Genomic DNA, 14,922 nt, shown 5'->3' with positions numbered 1-14,922 from the left:
GAGGACTGGCATGACAGGGCCACCGGGGCAGAAGGAGGAGTGTGGCCACACAGTTACCATCAAGGGGGGCAGGTGTGGGCACAGGCCTGGGAGGGGACCAGGAGCCAGGCCTGGCACAGACACCCCAGGGCGTCCTGTTCCCATGGCAATGGGCCCACCGGTGACAAACCCAAATCATCTTCATTATGGTTATTATTATGATTAATAGCATGCTGCCAGTGGCTGGCGTGGTAGGGCTGGCATCTCAGATGACACCTTTTCTTGATGATGGTGGAACAGCTGTACCCTGGGTTCTGTCTGGATGCATGGAACACACTTCCCTGGGCCACCTCCAGCCCTGCCTCGGGCCAGGCAAGTCTCCCCCTGGTGGGTGCCTACTGTATGCCTACTTGTTAACGTCCATAAGCCCACGCTCAAAGGAATACCATCTCTATCTGAAGCCAGGGAAACACCCGAGGCTCAGAAAGTCTCAGTGAGCTGCCCAGGTCTTCAGCCCCGAGACTGGACTCCCCACCACAGTCCCCAAGAGTTCCTGGGGAGTCAGCACCCCCAGGGAGCAGAGCATTGGGCACCCCCTTCTCGTCTCTGCCCCTCCACCCTGTTTGGTCTCTAAAGCAGTTGTCTGAGGTAGGTACTCTGAGTGTGTGCTCCACCTCCCTTACAAGCAGGGAAACTGAGGCTCAGGGAGTCAATTCAAATAATCTTTGGTCATCTACCTCCTAGTGCCTGGACTGAATTGTGTCCTCCCTCTGAAATTCATATGCCGAAGCCCTGACTTCCAGCGTGGCTGTAATTGAAGAAAAGGCTTTGAGGGATGTAATTAAGGTTCGATGAGAACATGAATCCAAGGCCCTGATCCGATACAACTTGTATCCCTTATAAGAAGAGGAAGAGACATCAGATCTCCAGGCCATGTGAGGACACAGCCATTCACGAGCCAGGAAGGGAGCCCTCACCAGAAGCAAAGCTTGCTATGCCTTTATCTTGAACTTCAAGCTCCCACAACTGTGAGAAAAATCAGTGCTTGCTGTTTAACCCACCGGGCTGTAGCATTTTGTTATAGCAGCCTGAGCAGGATACATTGCTCAGTACTTACTACATATTTACAACTGATGACATGAGTAAAGGCAATTCCCAGCCTGGCTCCTAGAACTGACGCCTCTGCTCCCCACAGTGCCTGCAGCCTGGCCAGCTACCCAATCTCTCTCTCTCTCTCTCTCTCTCTCTCTCTCTCTCTCTCTCTTATCTCTCTTTCTCTTTCTTGTCTTCCACCACCTGCCCAGGCTGCCAGTCAGGGCCCATGGATACCCCATAGTCAAGGGGATCTCCTGGTCTTTGACTGGGCACTGGCGGTTCCAGTCTGAACTTGGGGCACTTCTGGTCTCGAGGTACCTATTCACCAATGGGAGGCAGGAAACCATGACATGAACCCCTAAAGATGGTCCCACAGAGCCCAAAGGCTGCACCTAAAGATAAATGCTGGTTACTAAATGAGAAAAGTCCTGCGACTCATGAGGCACCCAAAGTGTTCCACCTTCCTGTCATGGTCTCCAGCCCTATGTGGTATCTTTGCTGTCCCTCCCACTGGGAAGTGTTTAATTCTGCTCCCTGTGAATCTTGCTGGCCTTAAGTGACCTGCTGGCAGTAGGATGTGATAGAAGAAATTCTAGAACTTCTTTTTGTTTTTGTTTCTCTTTTTGAGAGAGAGTCTCACTTTGTAATTGAGGCTGACCTTGAACTGACTATGTAGCCCAGGCTGGCCTTGAACTCACAGCGATTCTCCTGCCTCAGCCTTCAAGCAGTGAGATTACAGGCATGTGTCACTGCATCTGGATGTTCTAGACTTCTCAAGCAGACATGGAAGGCTGCAGCTTCCACTTGGGGCCTGGTCGTGCTCCATCTGGTGGAACCCAATTGCTCTAAGGGTTCTGGTTACCCTGAGACCTCTCTGGTGTGAGAAGCCCAGTGTGGTCATGCAGGGGGGCTGCGTGGAGAAAAGAGGGCCATGAAGAAGGGGAGAAAGGCAAACACCATCAACTCCCCAGCTGTTCCAGCCACACCAACTGTTCCAGATGTGAGAATAAGGAAGCTTCAGGTGATTCCAGCTTTGGTCCCCTGATTGCACCTATAAGACAGCATGAGTGCAAAAGTGCAGCTGAGCCCAGTCACCTGCAGAACAATAATAACTTATTCTGCAGCGCCAAGTGTTGGGGTAGTTGGTTGCACAACAACTTACAACTAGGACAAGGACGAAAGCACAGGAAGCTCCCGATGGCTACTTGCGGGCAGACAAGAAATGTGAACTTCCTGTTGTGGCCTTTGTGGGGGCTCCCCAGCCTCTCCTGACACTAACTGGGTTCGTGCTCACCACCAGGCAGGTAGAGACAGGGTGCTGTCTGGACAAGGCTGAAGCCATTTTGTCCTTAACTTGAACTTTCTTCCTGATGGGTATGGGGTCTTCATGAATGAGTTTAAAGGGAAAGGTGCTTAATTCACCGCATTTCCTCTTCTTCCTCCTTTTCTCTGGGTGGCTTCAGCAAATCAATCATCTAAAGGGAGGAAGGTGGGGGCCCTGCACCCTGCCTTCCACCTGGGGGAAACTACTTGGGGAGAACTGGAGAGGACAGACAGGGAGGAATCTGGTTTTCAAAAGAGGCCTCAACCAAGATAAAGAAAAGATAAAGGAAATACCTATCAGCTTCCTTTTTACCTGGAAGCAAATACTGGGGTCACAGTGATGTCCCCAGCTGCTTCCTTAGCCCTGCCTTTAATGGGGGGTTCCCCTCAACAGCAAAGCAGGCTACTAGTGGTGCTGGGTGGGAAGACAGGATCCTGCCCCATCTGTCCCTGCTGGCCACTTCAGGGACTGTCTCCACACGCGAATGATCTGTTTGGTGGTTTACTGTTGACTTCTTCTTTTTTTCTTTTTGTGGTACTGGAGCTTGAGCCCAAGGCTTTCACATTAAGCTATATCCCTACCCCTTGACTTTGACACAGGTCTCACTAAATTGCTCAGGCTGGGCTTGAGCTTGCGATGATTATTATTATTATTATTATTATTTTTTATCTCAGGTGCTGTAGATGGTTTTGGAGTCCACAGAAATCCTTTGGGGGCAGGGTAACATCTGAAGAAAGAAACTGAAACTTCTGTGTGTTGCTATGTCACGCAGAAACGGTGACATCAACTTCTGCCAAATTTCAGGTGATCTGGCTTAGCGTGAAGGTATTAAAGAGCAGGAATAAAATTCCCTTCAGAGGCCCCTGCTGTGTACCTCAAAGAAACGAGCAGTTCTCCAAAACAGCTGAAAGTAAAATACAATAAAAGAAATCCTGAGACTGTCCTCCTGGGGAAGCAGGGCATTTGCTGGAGATGTGGTGAGAAAAGGCACACAAGCACGCATACAAGCACACACTCCAAGTTAAAAGCCACAAGGGTGGACCTTGTGAATTGTGAGTTGTTTATTTGACATCAAGCTGCTTTTCCCACGGTCAACCCAATGTAGTTTGCTTTGGGGAAAGTGAAATCTGAGAGTTAATTACTTAACTAAGGCTAATCTTTCTCCCGGGTGATACAGGGAGGTATATGCAAATTAACACTAATTACCACAACTCAGCAGTGCTACTGTTTTGCTAGGCATTTGATGGGCACCGGGAGCTGCGCAGGATGCTTGTCGTGTGACATCTTCACAAGGACCCTACGAGGCAGGCATCGTCTTTCTTGCAGTCAAGTAAACTAAAGTTCTTAGAAGTTGTGCGCCTTGATTAAAGCCGCAGTTAGTAAGTGGCAGAGCCCCATCGGGCTGCAGGCGGTTTCATTTTAAATCTCTTGCTCCTGGCTGTACTCTTGCTGTACTAAAATTAATTAGTTCCTAAGCCAACTTTGAGCAAGGACCCCTGAGTGAGCGCAACTTCCAGAGAGTCTCAGGATAGCAGGAAAGTACTCCAAGGCAAGGACTCTGTAGGATTTAGGATGCTCTGTGCCCAGTGATGTACACTGGCCTGAAGACTAACCTGGAGAACCAAGCAGGACAGGGGAGGGAGGCGCTGGCCCAGAGGGGATTAAAGAGTGATTTGGCCCCCGTCATTGACGTGGTAGCCTTGGCCCTGAGCTCAGTGACCCCAGGCCCAACCCTGACTCTGGGTCATTAAAGCCACTTGGGATCAGTTCCTACCTGGTCATCTGCCAAGAACACCTCTGGGCCCTTCTGCCCCTGCTCACCTGCCAGCTTGCAGCACGCCGGAAATGCTGAAGAGCCCGAAGTCTGTGATGACCACTTTGCCATTGTCGTAGAAGACGTTCTTTGACTTGAGGTCTTTGTGAAGTATTCCCTTGGCGTGCAGGTAGCCCATGCCCTGCAGGAAGCAAGGACACAGGGATTTGCCTGAGGCCCCCATGCTCGCCACCACCCACACGTAGGTTCACACCCTGTCCCTTAGTGAGACCACACTGACAGTGGTAGAGCCTGGGGGCCGCCCACTGAGCCTGGAGGTTGGGTAGGAGAAGATCCCCATGGCCCACACAGTCCCCACATCACAAATGTGCCACCACCCTCAGATCACCGCAAAGCCCTCTCCATTTAGCTTGTCTGTTTCCTGAAGAAGCAAAGGAACAGGTCTTCAGAGGGAAAAGAGTGGGGATAAAAGTGGGATATGGTCCCCGGAGAAAGGAATACCCTCAGCCATTGTCCCCCAGGCCTCCTTTAAGGCTCTTCCTCTGCAGGGGAGGCTGCTCCTCCCATTCACTTAGCCCATCGCCTGCAGAACACACCCAGGCCGGCTGGAGATGTTTCCTGACAGAACAATCAAGGACACAGAGCAGAGTGTCTTGGGGGACTAGCTCCAGAGCGAACATCTAGAGATTGTTTTTGCTTCTGCGAGCAGTTTCATCTTTTATTTCTCTCTATAGTTCAGTGCTAACACTTCCAATAGGAAATAAACCCTGAGGACAACTGACTAATAAGGCACCTGCGAGGAGACAGGATGTTCCTGTTTGTTTTAATCTAAAACCACAACCAATACTTTGACATTTCCCCACAGCTGTTGAGAGAAATGGCTTGCACTGGTGGGGATTCAGGGACAGAGATAATGGATTCTAACCTGGAAAACCAAGCAACTTACACGTGTCCACTGGCCTTCACACATGTCCACATACTGTGATAATGAGGGACCGGATGGAAGCCCAACGCTGGTCGGCCATTCCTAAGGACGCCATCTTGGTAGAATTCTTATATACACACCACCTGCTATTTGTTGGTCTAATTTCTCTGAAGTCCACACCATGGTCTAAACCCAGACCTACAGTCTGAGGATTGCTGGGAGAACCTCTCAGAAAAAGTCAGGTCTTTCAAAAGCTTAGGTGGGGGTCCCAGAGCCTACAGTACCTTCACAATTTCTTGGGCAATCTGCCTGGTTTTGTTGACATCCAACACAATCTTGGCATCCCTCACCACCGAGTAGAGTGTCCGTCCCTTACAGAGGCTGAAAAGCAAAAGGACAAGATCATTTATTAAAGCGATTGGCAGTCACTAAGAAAAAGGTGACCTATCACAGTTATTAGGCTATTAGACATCACAAGTAATGGAATGGATGTGCCGCTCTCATGCCTATGAGATAATTATCAAGCCTGGGACTGGCTCTCAGAGGTGGTTCTGGGAGGGAGAGCAGGGGAAGTTCAAGAACTTCAACAGCTTCTCAGCTGCAAGACATGTCCAGAATGCAGCTCAGGGCAGCCTGAGTTTGCCAGGCTGTTGATTCCAGGGTCTCACCGGTGGGAAGCTGTGCATGAACCAACCACTTGTGAGTCTTCAGATGGCCCTCAGCACTCTGTGGGCCATTCGTTCCCGCTGCTCGTACCGTGGGGAGTGGCCCATGCATAGGGACAGTGTTAAAAGACCGCAAGGCATGGCTGATGCATGCTAAGTATCACCATAAATGATGCATCAGTCCTTTAAATGAGGGTGTGTAAATACACACAACACTGCCCCCAACCCGACGCCTGTTTACATAGAGGGTTTTTCAAGCTATTTTCAGCCTCGTTGAGTTCATTTCGAGGACCAGTGGCTTAAGATGAACGACAAGTTGAAAAAGCGCATTATGCAGTAACAGTAACACCTTCTCATTCAGCTGCCACATGTTCATCCACGCTGTGCCTCCGTGGTAAGCCTGAGTCCTGGTGTGTAGAGAGGGCATTCCGTATGCAGTGAGTGAGTGACTGAATGAATGAAAGAATTCTAGATCCATCACTGTCCCCAGCCTCTAGCTGATAGTAGCCAATGTTGGCTGAAAGATGAAAGAATATCCTTATGGAAATTAATTTCCCACCTACATCAAAATAACTTGCATGTTTTTCTTTTACTCTGTAACTTGATTGCTAAAATACTGAAGGCACTGTGTTCATTCACTCAGCATTTACTGAGCCCTTGTCATACACTAGACCTTGTGAGATTGCATTTCCATGCAGTTGAGGGATCAGAGGGATCTCAGTGTGAATCCCAGCACTGCCACGTGTCGTGGGGTGAGACTTAACCTGCCTGGGCCTTTGTTTCCTATCTATCAAAGGAAACTTACCTTGTAGTGTAGTGTAGGAATTGAATGAGATACAGAGTTTGGCACAGTGCCTGGTACCAGGTGGGAAGCATGGCAGGGTGGTTGGAAGCACAGGGCTCTGGAGTCAAAATCTGTGGGGTTTGAATCCTGATCTGTCATGTAGTGGCTATGTCACCCCTGGGCAAGTCATTGGCTCTCTGAGCCTTGATGTCATTATCTGTGAAATGGGGTGGCCTCACAGTTATCAGGACAATCGGTGTAGAAGGAAGTCCTCATAAATGCTGATTTATCGTAAAAGGTAGTGAATAATCAATAAAATGGTGACACACACACACTGCACAAATACTAATGTGATGTATCTATACACATATTACATCTGTCTACTCTCTACTTATCCAGTCTGTCACATACCCACCCACATGCCTGTAGTGTATGCTCCTAAATGCTACCTGTAACCACCTGTAATCTTTGACTAAGATTCATTTCTTTTCACCGGTTCAGGGTGAGACTCCAAGGGCAGTTGACTCACAGGGAGCCTGATTCACCTGTCCAAGGTCGTCGAGTAAGTTGGAAGGAGGCAGCCCAGGGTGACTCAAAGCTGTCCCTCCCTTGCTGTCTGAGGCAGTGTGTTTGCAGAGACTGCTGCAGGAGAGGAGAGGGGAGGTGGGCGGAGCAGCCAATTAAGCCATATTGACATTTAAATATTCGAGATGGCAGAGACTGGGGGTGGATTTCCTCCCCTGGATACTTCGAACAGCCACCTACACTCATTACAGACCAGAGCCCTCACCACTGCAGACGCCAGAGCAAATCATCGCCACATCGCAACGACTTCCCAGACACCAGAGTTCTCCAGCTTGGGGTGTCTCATGAAAGTGGAAAGCTTCCAGATTCCCGTTGCTGCTCACAGTCTGCCCGGCAGCAAAGTCTTTGCTCCCTTCCTTTGCTATCCTACAAATTCTGGAGCCACTGGACAAACCAACAGTCACTGAAGAGCGTATAAATTGGTTCGGAACATCTACTAATGCAAGACATACAAATAACCCATGACCATCATCAATTCCTTCCCTGAGGATGTACTGGGCAAGATGTGCATGTCAGAGCCATGAACATGTGCTAAAACATTAATAGCGACCCATCCTAATAGCCCCAAACTGGAGTCAAACTTCAACAGACTGAATAGTACCTCTGTAAAATTCCTATGATGAAATCCTAACTCTCAATGCAATGATATTAGAGGGTGGAGGAGGTGATAAGGTCCTTATCACCCTAAGGAATGGGATTAGTGGCCTTAGAAAAAGTACCTCAGAGAGCTCTCTCTACCTTTCTCTGACTCTCTTGACAAGAGGGAAGATCCAGTAAGAAAGTGGCTATCTACAACCTGGACAGGGTCCTCACCAGGGCTGGACCATGTTGCACCCTGATCTTTGATTTTTCACTTCCTGAACAGCAGTGAATAGATTTTCCATTGTTGCTAGGCCATCTTGTCTGTGGTATTTTGTGATAACAGCCTGAACTAAGACACAACCCAAATGTCTGCCAATAGAAAACCGTATAAACTGTGGTACGTCCATATAAAAATACATTCACACTGCACCGTAAAAAAATAAATTATTACTAATAGCAAAAATCAGGGATGAGGCTCGTAGACATACTACAGATGCCAGACACCCAAGAGTACTGAAAGATTCCGTTTATACAAAGTGCAAGTGCAGGGGCTGGGGATTTAGCTCAGCGGCAAAAGCACCTGCCTGGCAAGCGCAAGGTCGTGAGTTCGGTTCCTGGTACCGGAGAAAAACAAAACAAACAAACAAAAAAACAAACAAACAAACAAAGTGCAAGTGCAGTGAAAACTGATCTATGTGCTGAAAGCTGGCACAGCGGTGATGTGTGTGTGTGTGTGTGTGTGTGTGTGTGTATTTGTTAATGTGTGTCTGTGTGGCAAAGGAAGGCTAAAGGAGCATTAGAGGGTCAGGACAGGCAATTCTCTGTGTGGAGACATGAGTCCTGGCTGCACAGGTAGGTACACAGTGAAAATTCACTGAGCTGTACTTTTATAATCTGCACACTTCTGCAGGTATGTTATCATTTGCGTGTGTGTATGGATGTGTGTGTGTGCGTGCATGTGTGGTTTACTGGGGACTGAACCCAGGGGCTTTGCACTGTATTACATCTGTAACCTCTTTTTATTTTTTGAGACAAGGTCTTGCATAGTCACTAAGTTTCCTAGCCTGGGTTTGAACTTGTGATCCTCCTGTTTTAGCCTCCTATAGTGTTGGGATTATAGGCATGGGCCACCATGCCCAGGGAAAAACAGAACAAAACAAAACAGAGTTCACTTTTAAAAAATCAAGGAGGCCAATTAGAGAAATGCAAATTAAAACAACACTAAGATTCCATCTTATATGGGAGAGAATGGCTATCATTAGGAAGTCAAGTAATAGCAAATGCTGGTGGGGCTGTGGTGCACCTTTGGTGGGAATGCAAACTAGTACAACCATTGTGCAAATCAGTATGGAGATGCCTCAAAGAACTGAAATTAGGAATTCCATAGGACCCAGCTCGCCCCCTGCTAGGAATCTTCCCCAAAGACCTTAAGTCATCACCCTACATGCCTGCCAATGTTTGTAACAGTGCAAATCATAATAGCTAAATTCTGGAAGCAGCCTGTATACCCATAAACAGGTGACTGGAGAAAGAAAATGTGGTATTTGTATGTAATGGAATACTACTCAGCTCTAAAGAGTGACACATTTGAGACATTTGTAGGCAAATGGATGCATGTGGAAAATATAATGTTAAGTGAAATAAACCAGACACATAAACTTAAATATTGTATAGTATCTGTCACTTGAGTGAGGTAAAGTACAAATGAAGAAAAAGATAAAGGATAGGTAGAAAGGGGCGGAGGGACAGGGCTCTTGCAGTAGGAAAGTGGTCCAAAGGAACAAGGCTGAGGGGTGAGGAGGAGGGGAAAGGGGAATGAGGAATAAAGATGCGCCACGTACAGGAAACTAATAACCTCAAGTACTGTAAACACTCTACCCCATAACATGAGCTAGGACAGGTAATATCAGCAAGGAGTAAAAAGGGGATAGAACTGGAGGGGGAAGTGGAGAGCTAGGGGAGGGGAAGGGGATGAAAAAAGAAGAAACAAGCTGTAAGTGCACATAAGCACTCCCCAAGACGACAGTAAACTGCGTGAATTGCAAACATGTACCGATACAATTTTAAAAATTATTTTAAGAAATCAACAAGGCCAGGCATGGTGGCACACACCTGGCATCAGAGTACTTGGGAGGCTGAGGCAGGAGGATAGCAAGTTTGAGGCCAGTCTGGGCCGTGTAGTGAGTTCAAGGCCAGCCTGGACTACATAGCAAGATCCTGTCTTGCCAACAAGATCCTGCCAACAAAAATTTAGCGAGGAAAGGATGAATGTGGACATGCAGTGCTGTAGTTTGTAAGAAAAGCGCTAAGCCAGTACCAGTGCTCTATACACGTTGCACAGTCCTGACGGACACTGTCTACAGAAAAATCTGGAGCTGCCCATTTCTTTGGTTCTCACTCAGGTATGTGTCTGGGACTAAGTTGGAGACTGGTGCAAGGTGAAACCTGAGCTCAAAGGAAGAGCAGGGGCCTCCAGGGAGACTAGGGCTAGGAGGGTCCAGCCAAGTCAGTCCCAGTGTCCACAGGAGCTACGCTGGGCTCAGAACTTCCTGTGGCTGATAATGATGCTCTGAGAGCCTCTTGGAGGAGGGAGGGAAGGGAGGGAAGGGAGAAGAGCGTGAAGGTTCACTGAGCACATACTGAGACCTACCTACCTCCATCACTCTGCCTACCAACCCTATGGGGTCTGTGGTATCATCCTATTTTATAGATGAGGATATGGAGACCCAGAGGGCTCACAAAAACACAGCCATGATGTCAGCACACTCCCCGTGTTCTCCACCTTCTCTTCTTCTGGGCAGGTGCTTAGTTATTGGACAGGATACTTGACCACTAAGGAGGCAGAGCAGCTGGGTGAGAAGCAGCACACAGACTCTGCTCAGATCCCAACTACGAGTCATTTACAGCTTGAGGAGTGACCTCAGGAAGTGGCATCAACCTCAGTTTTCCCATCTGTAAGATGGGGATAATACAATTATGGGAGATTTCTACGTGCTCAGGAATCTGCACTTAGGAGCTACACTTAGGAACTCAGGAACTCCATGAGAGGGGTATTCTCACCATATATTCTCTCTGGCTCCAAGAGGCACACAGCACAATTTAGCACCCTGAAAAACCAAACGTGTCTTGCCATCATACACAGGTCACAGTCTCACTGGCACTGCACTTCCTTCTTTTCAATGATACACAAGGGGTACATATTCTTTATTTTTGTGATTATCTTTTGCAGTGGTGGGGATGGAACCCAGGTCCTCATGCATACCAGGCAAGTGCTCAACCACTGAGCTCCAGCTCTAGCCCAAATGGTACATATTCTGAGAGGATCTGAGATTCAATGAAATACAATATTAGTCCTATTTTCCAGGTGAGAGAGCTGAAGGTCATAGAAATTAAGTGGAGCTGGAGTATTAAAAAGATTGGTAAGTAAAAAGTCTGTGTGTGTGTGATGTACACATTTCAATATATAGGTACATGGTAGAATGGCTAGGTCAAGCTGTTTAGCATGCGTCACCTTACTTAAATTCTTGTCATTTTTTATGTGTAGTGAGAACACTTACATTCTATTCTTTTACTAGTTTTCAAGTATCAAATATATTGTTACATAGTATAATAGATCTCTTGGACTTCTTCCTCCTTTGACCCATAGCTCCATAATCTCCCTGCCTCCCAGCTTCCAGTAATCCCCATGTTATTTTCTGTTCCTATGAGTGTAACTGCTTCAGGTTCCATATATAAGTGAGCTCATGCTGTATATGTCTCCCTGTGCCTGGCTTACTTCACTTAGCATAGTGTCCTCGGGGTTCACTCGTGTGGCTACAAGAGACAGGATTTCTTTCCTTTGAAGGTTTAATAGCGTTCCGTGCTGGATGCCTACCGCATTTTCTTCGGCCACTTGTCCACTGGTAGACACCTGGGTGAGTCCCGTACCTTGGCCACTGTGAATGGTGCTGCAGTGAACACGGGAGTGCAGCTGTCTCTTCAACACAATTATTTCATTTCCTTTGGATATGCATCTAGCAGTGGGACAGCCAGAGCTGATGTTTGAACCTAAGCAGCCTGCCCCTGGACCCTATGCTCTGAAGGTTCACCTTTTTGCTACTTAATGGCTTTCCCAGAGACCGTGGCAAGTACAGACCTTCCTTGAGCAAATGGTAGCAGAAATGGCACTACCACCATCACCTGCGCCAGTGAAGATTAACGAGGACTGCTGTCTCGGGGAGTAGCAGTATGGAGGTCAGTGAAAGGTGTTTGAGACTCAATGATATACTTAGTCCTTCTCAAGCTTCTTGGGCTATAGGCATACATACAAACATATGTGTGCACACAATACCCCTCTGGGTATCTTTCTGGGCAAAAAAAAATCCTGTTCCTCCAAAAAGTAGAACAAGGAATGAGAACTTCCTTGAGCAAGTCACCCAGCTCTCCCAGTCCAGCCTCAGACAGCTCCCACAGAATGTCCTTCAACCTCATATCCCTGTGACACACCCAGGCTTTGGCTAAGATGGTGCTGGGGCTAAGGAGTTTACTGAGAACCAGCCTAAGTGGGGCTTGTCAGAAACAACAAAAACCATTCAGTAGGGTTGTCTCTGAGGGCTTTTGTTCAAGCTAGCTCACCTGGCTGTTACAGTGGCCAGAAGAAAAAGATGGATGCCTGTGACAACACTTCCTTCCTTTCTCAGCACCAAAGCATAGGAATGGTGGGGAGCAGGAGGAGGGAGTTGGTTGGAGGCAGTTGCCTCTGAAATCCGACACATGGTTCCCAGCCCAGCTCTGCCACACAGAGGCCCTATAGCCCAGGTGATGAAAGATGTCTCGCGGTCAATTGCACAATCACCTCTAAAGATGTCCATGTTCTGATCCTTGGAACTTGTGGACATTTACCCTACATGGTAAAGGGACTTGGCAGATATGGCTGGGTTAAGGCTCTTGAGATGAAGACATTATTCAGATGGGCCTGGAATTAGCTTTCTGCTGCTAGGACAAAACATCTGACATAAATAACTTGCAGGAGAAAAGGTTGATTTGGGCTCATGGTTCCAGAGATTTCAGGCCATGGTCAGCTGGCTCCAACATTATAATGGAAGGGTGTGGTGAAGGAAACCCATTCAAGTCATTGCACCCAGGAAGCAGAGACAGGGGAAGAGCCATAGAGAGGATCCAGGAACCAGATGTAGACTCCAAGGCCATGTCTCTATGATCCATCCAGACATACTCAGAAGTGTGCTTTATTTTAATCTCCTAGGCCAGCAAACCTATGGCACGTGTGCTGCAGTGGGCTGTTCCTTATCATTGAAAGCTCTAAATGATTCTTGTCACTGTCCTGGGCATCTCTCAAGCCAATCAAGTTGAAGCTGAAGAGCAAGGTACTGTTGTGCAGGCCTGTCAACCCAGCACCCTGGGAGGTTGAGGCAGGAGGATTTCAAGCTTGAGCTCAGCTCAGCGGTAAGACCCTGGGTTCAATTTCCAGTATTGAAAAAAAAATTAACTGTCACTGGTCACGGACTCCACAGGTAAGACAGGAGAGAGACAGAGGGAGATTGGAGTATAGAAAAAGAGGTCAGAATGATGTGACAACCTACCAGTGCTGGCTATGAAGACAGAGAAAAAGATTCTAAGCCAAGGGATGCAGGCAGCCTCTAGAAGCCGGAAAAATAAGGAACAAATTTTCCCCCAGGTCGCCCCCCAGGAGGTATGCACACCTGCCCACACCATTTTTCATTTTAAACTGTCAAGATCCATTTTGGAGATCTAACTATAAGATAAATTTCTATTGTTTCAAATCACAAGTTGGTGGTCATTTGTTATAGCAGCTATGTGCCACTAATACCGTATGGTTCTGTAGCAGGTGTGAGGCCAAAATGAGCATCACACAAGCGCAGTTGTCAGCCCAGCATCCAGCCAGGCTGCATGCTCTCTGAATAGTGGCTCCCATTCTCACTAATAGAATGATCACCAATGTTATTGTTAATAATAATACACTCCTTCCTGGACAATCACAGCTTTCTTCTCACTGCATCTCTGGCTTCTCCAATCCATCCAGTCTCCATCCTATACTTCCAAGTAATTGCTTCAAAATGCAAGGCTGACCAAGTCCCTCTGCTGTTTCCATGGCTCCCCACTGCTCTTGGGACCTTACACCTCCAGGGTCCAGAGCTCCCATGCAGCCTGGACCCTGAAGATTGTGCCACCCTCTTCTCATTTGACTCTGCCCTGCATTCACTGAGCTCCAGACACATCAGTCCATCCAGGGACTGTGCCCTGCTGTTTCCTCAACCTGCAATGCTCTCCCCAGCTGCTCAGTCTACTCCCAGCCCTTGGCTTCCCTGACTAGGTCATTTTCCCATTGGCCCCCAAAACACTGTGATGGTAACTTTGAATTCCTATTGAGGTTGTAATTGTGCATGCGCTGGCTGCAGTCTTTGATTACCAACTCTCTCCCCTCTAGACTGTCAGTTACATGAGGGCAGGAACTAGGCCAATCTGTTTGTTGCTAAATCCCTAACACACAAACTGGTGCTGAACAAATGGATGAATGGGCACTGGGCTAAAGGCTGCCTCCCACGGCCAGGCCTACTATTGTGATTTGAATGTGTTCCCCGAACTTTATGAGTTGGAAAGTTAATCCACAAATGCATGCATTAATGGTGTTTGAAGGTGTGCTCTTTGGGAGGTAGTTAGGATTAGATAAAGTCATAAGGGTGGGGCCCTTGCAATAGCATTAGTGGCTTTATAAGAAGAGGAAGAAAAACCTGAGCTAGCGTGCTTACTCTGTCTCACCATGCAATGCCCCCACATTACAATGCAGCATGAGGCCCTCACCAAATGCTGGTTTCACATTCTTAGATTTCCCAGCCTTCGGAACCATTAGCTAGATAAACTTCAGTTCTTTACACATTTCCTGCTCTCAGGTACTTTGTTATAGCAACAGAAAACAGATAAAGATACCCTCTCTTCCAATACTCTAGAGTGTGAGCTTCCTACCACGGCATCACACCCAATGAAATGAAATCACCTTCTTGTGGGTCTGCCACTTGGCTTTGTGTTTTTAGGGTTCCCAGGGGCTCTAATGAAAAGTAACAAAGGGTTCCCTTGGGAGGGAGGACGTTGAGTTTGTCAGCATGCTTGGTTTTAAGTGTAAATGTCCCTGTCTGTGGTCTCCTCTGCCTCAGACCTCACCATTCTGTAATGACCCCTATTAGTCTGCTCCCT

General features: G+C 47.7%; 1 protein-coding gene across 2 annotated transcripts in view; it reads right to left on the bottom strand.

Annotated features, from left to right (window-relative positions):
* The window catches only part of Ksr2 (kinase suppressor of ras 2), a 402,376-nt gene that overhangs the window by 16,973 nt on the left and 370,481 nt on the right, over nt 1-14,922 (bottom strand). For both annotated transcript variants that reach the window (XM_013520300.1, XM_013520301.1), the window contains exons 15-16: nt 5,382-5,478; nt 4,220-4,353 (exon numbers count right to left, since the gene is read on the bottom strand). In XM_013520300.1, the coding sequence (XP_013375754.1) occupies nt 4,220-4,353; nt 5,382-5,478 (231 nt within the window). The remainder of the gene's footprint in view (nt 1-4,219; nt 4,354-5,381; nt 5,479-14,922) is intronic.

Source organism: Chinchilla lanigera, unplaced genomic scaffold (genome assembly GCF_000276665.1).
Source record: "Chinchilla lanigera isolate Chin_1 unplaced genomic scaffold, ChiLan1.0 scaffold00054, whole genome shotgun sequence".
NCBI classification, from domain to species: domain Eukaryota; kingdom Metazoa; phylum Chordata; class Mammalia; order Rodentia; family Chinchillidae; genus Chinchilla; species Chinchilla lanigera.
The sequence above is the reverse complement of the archived record's forward strand: the minus strand, read 5'-3'. Positions and strand labels throughout refer to the sequence as shown.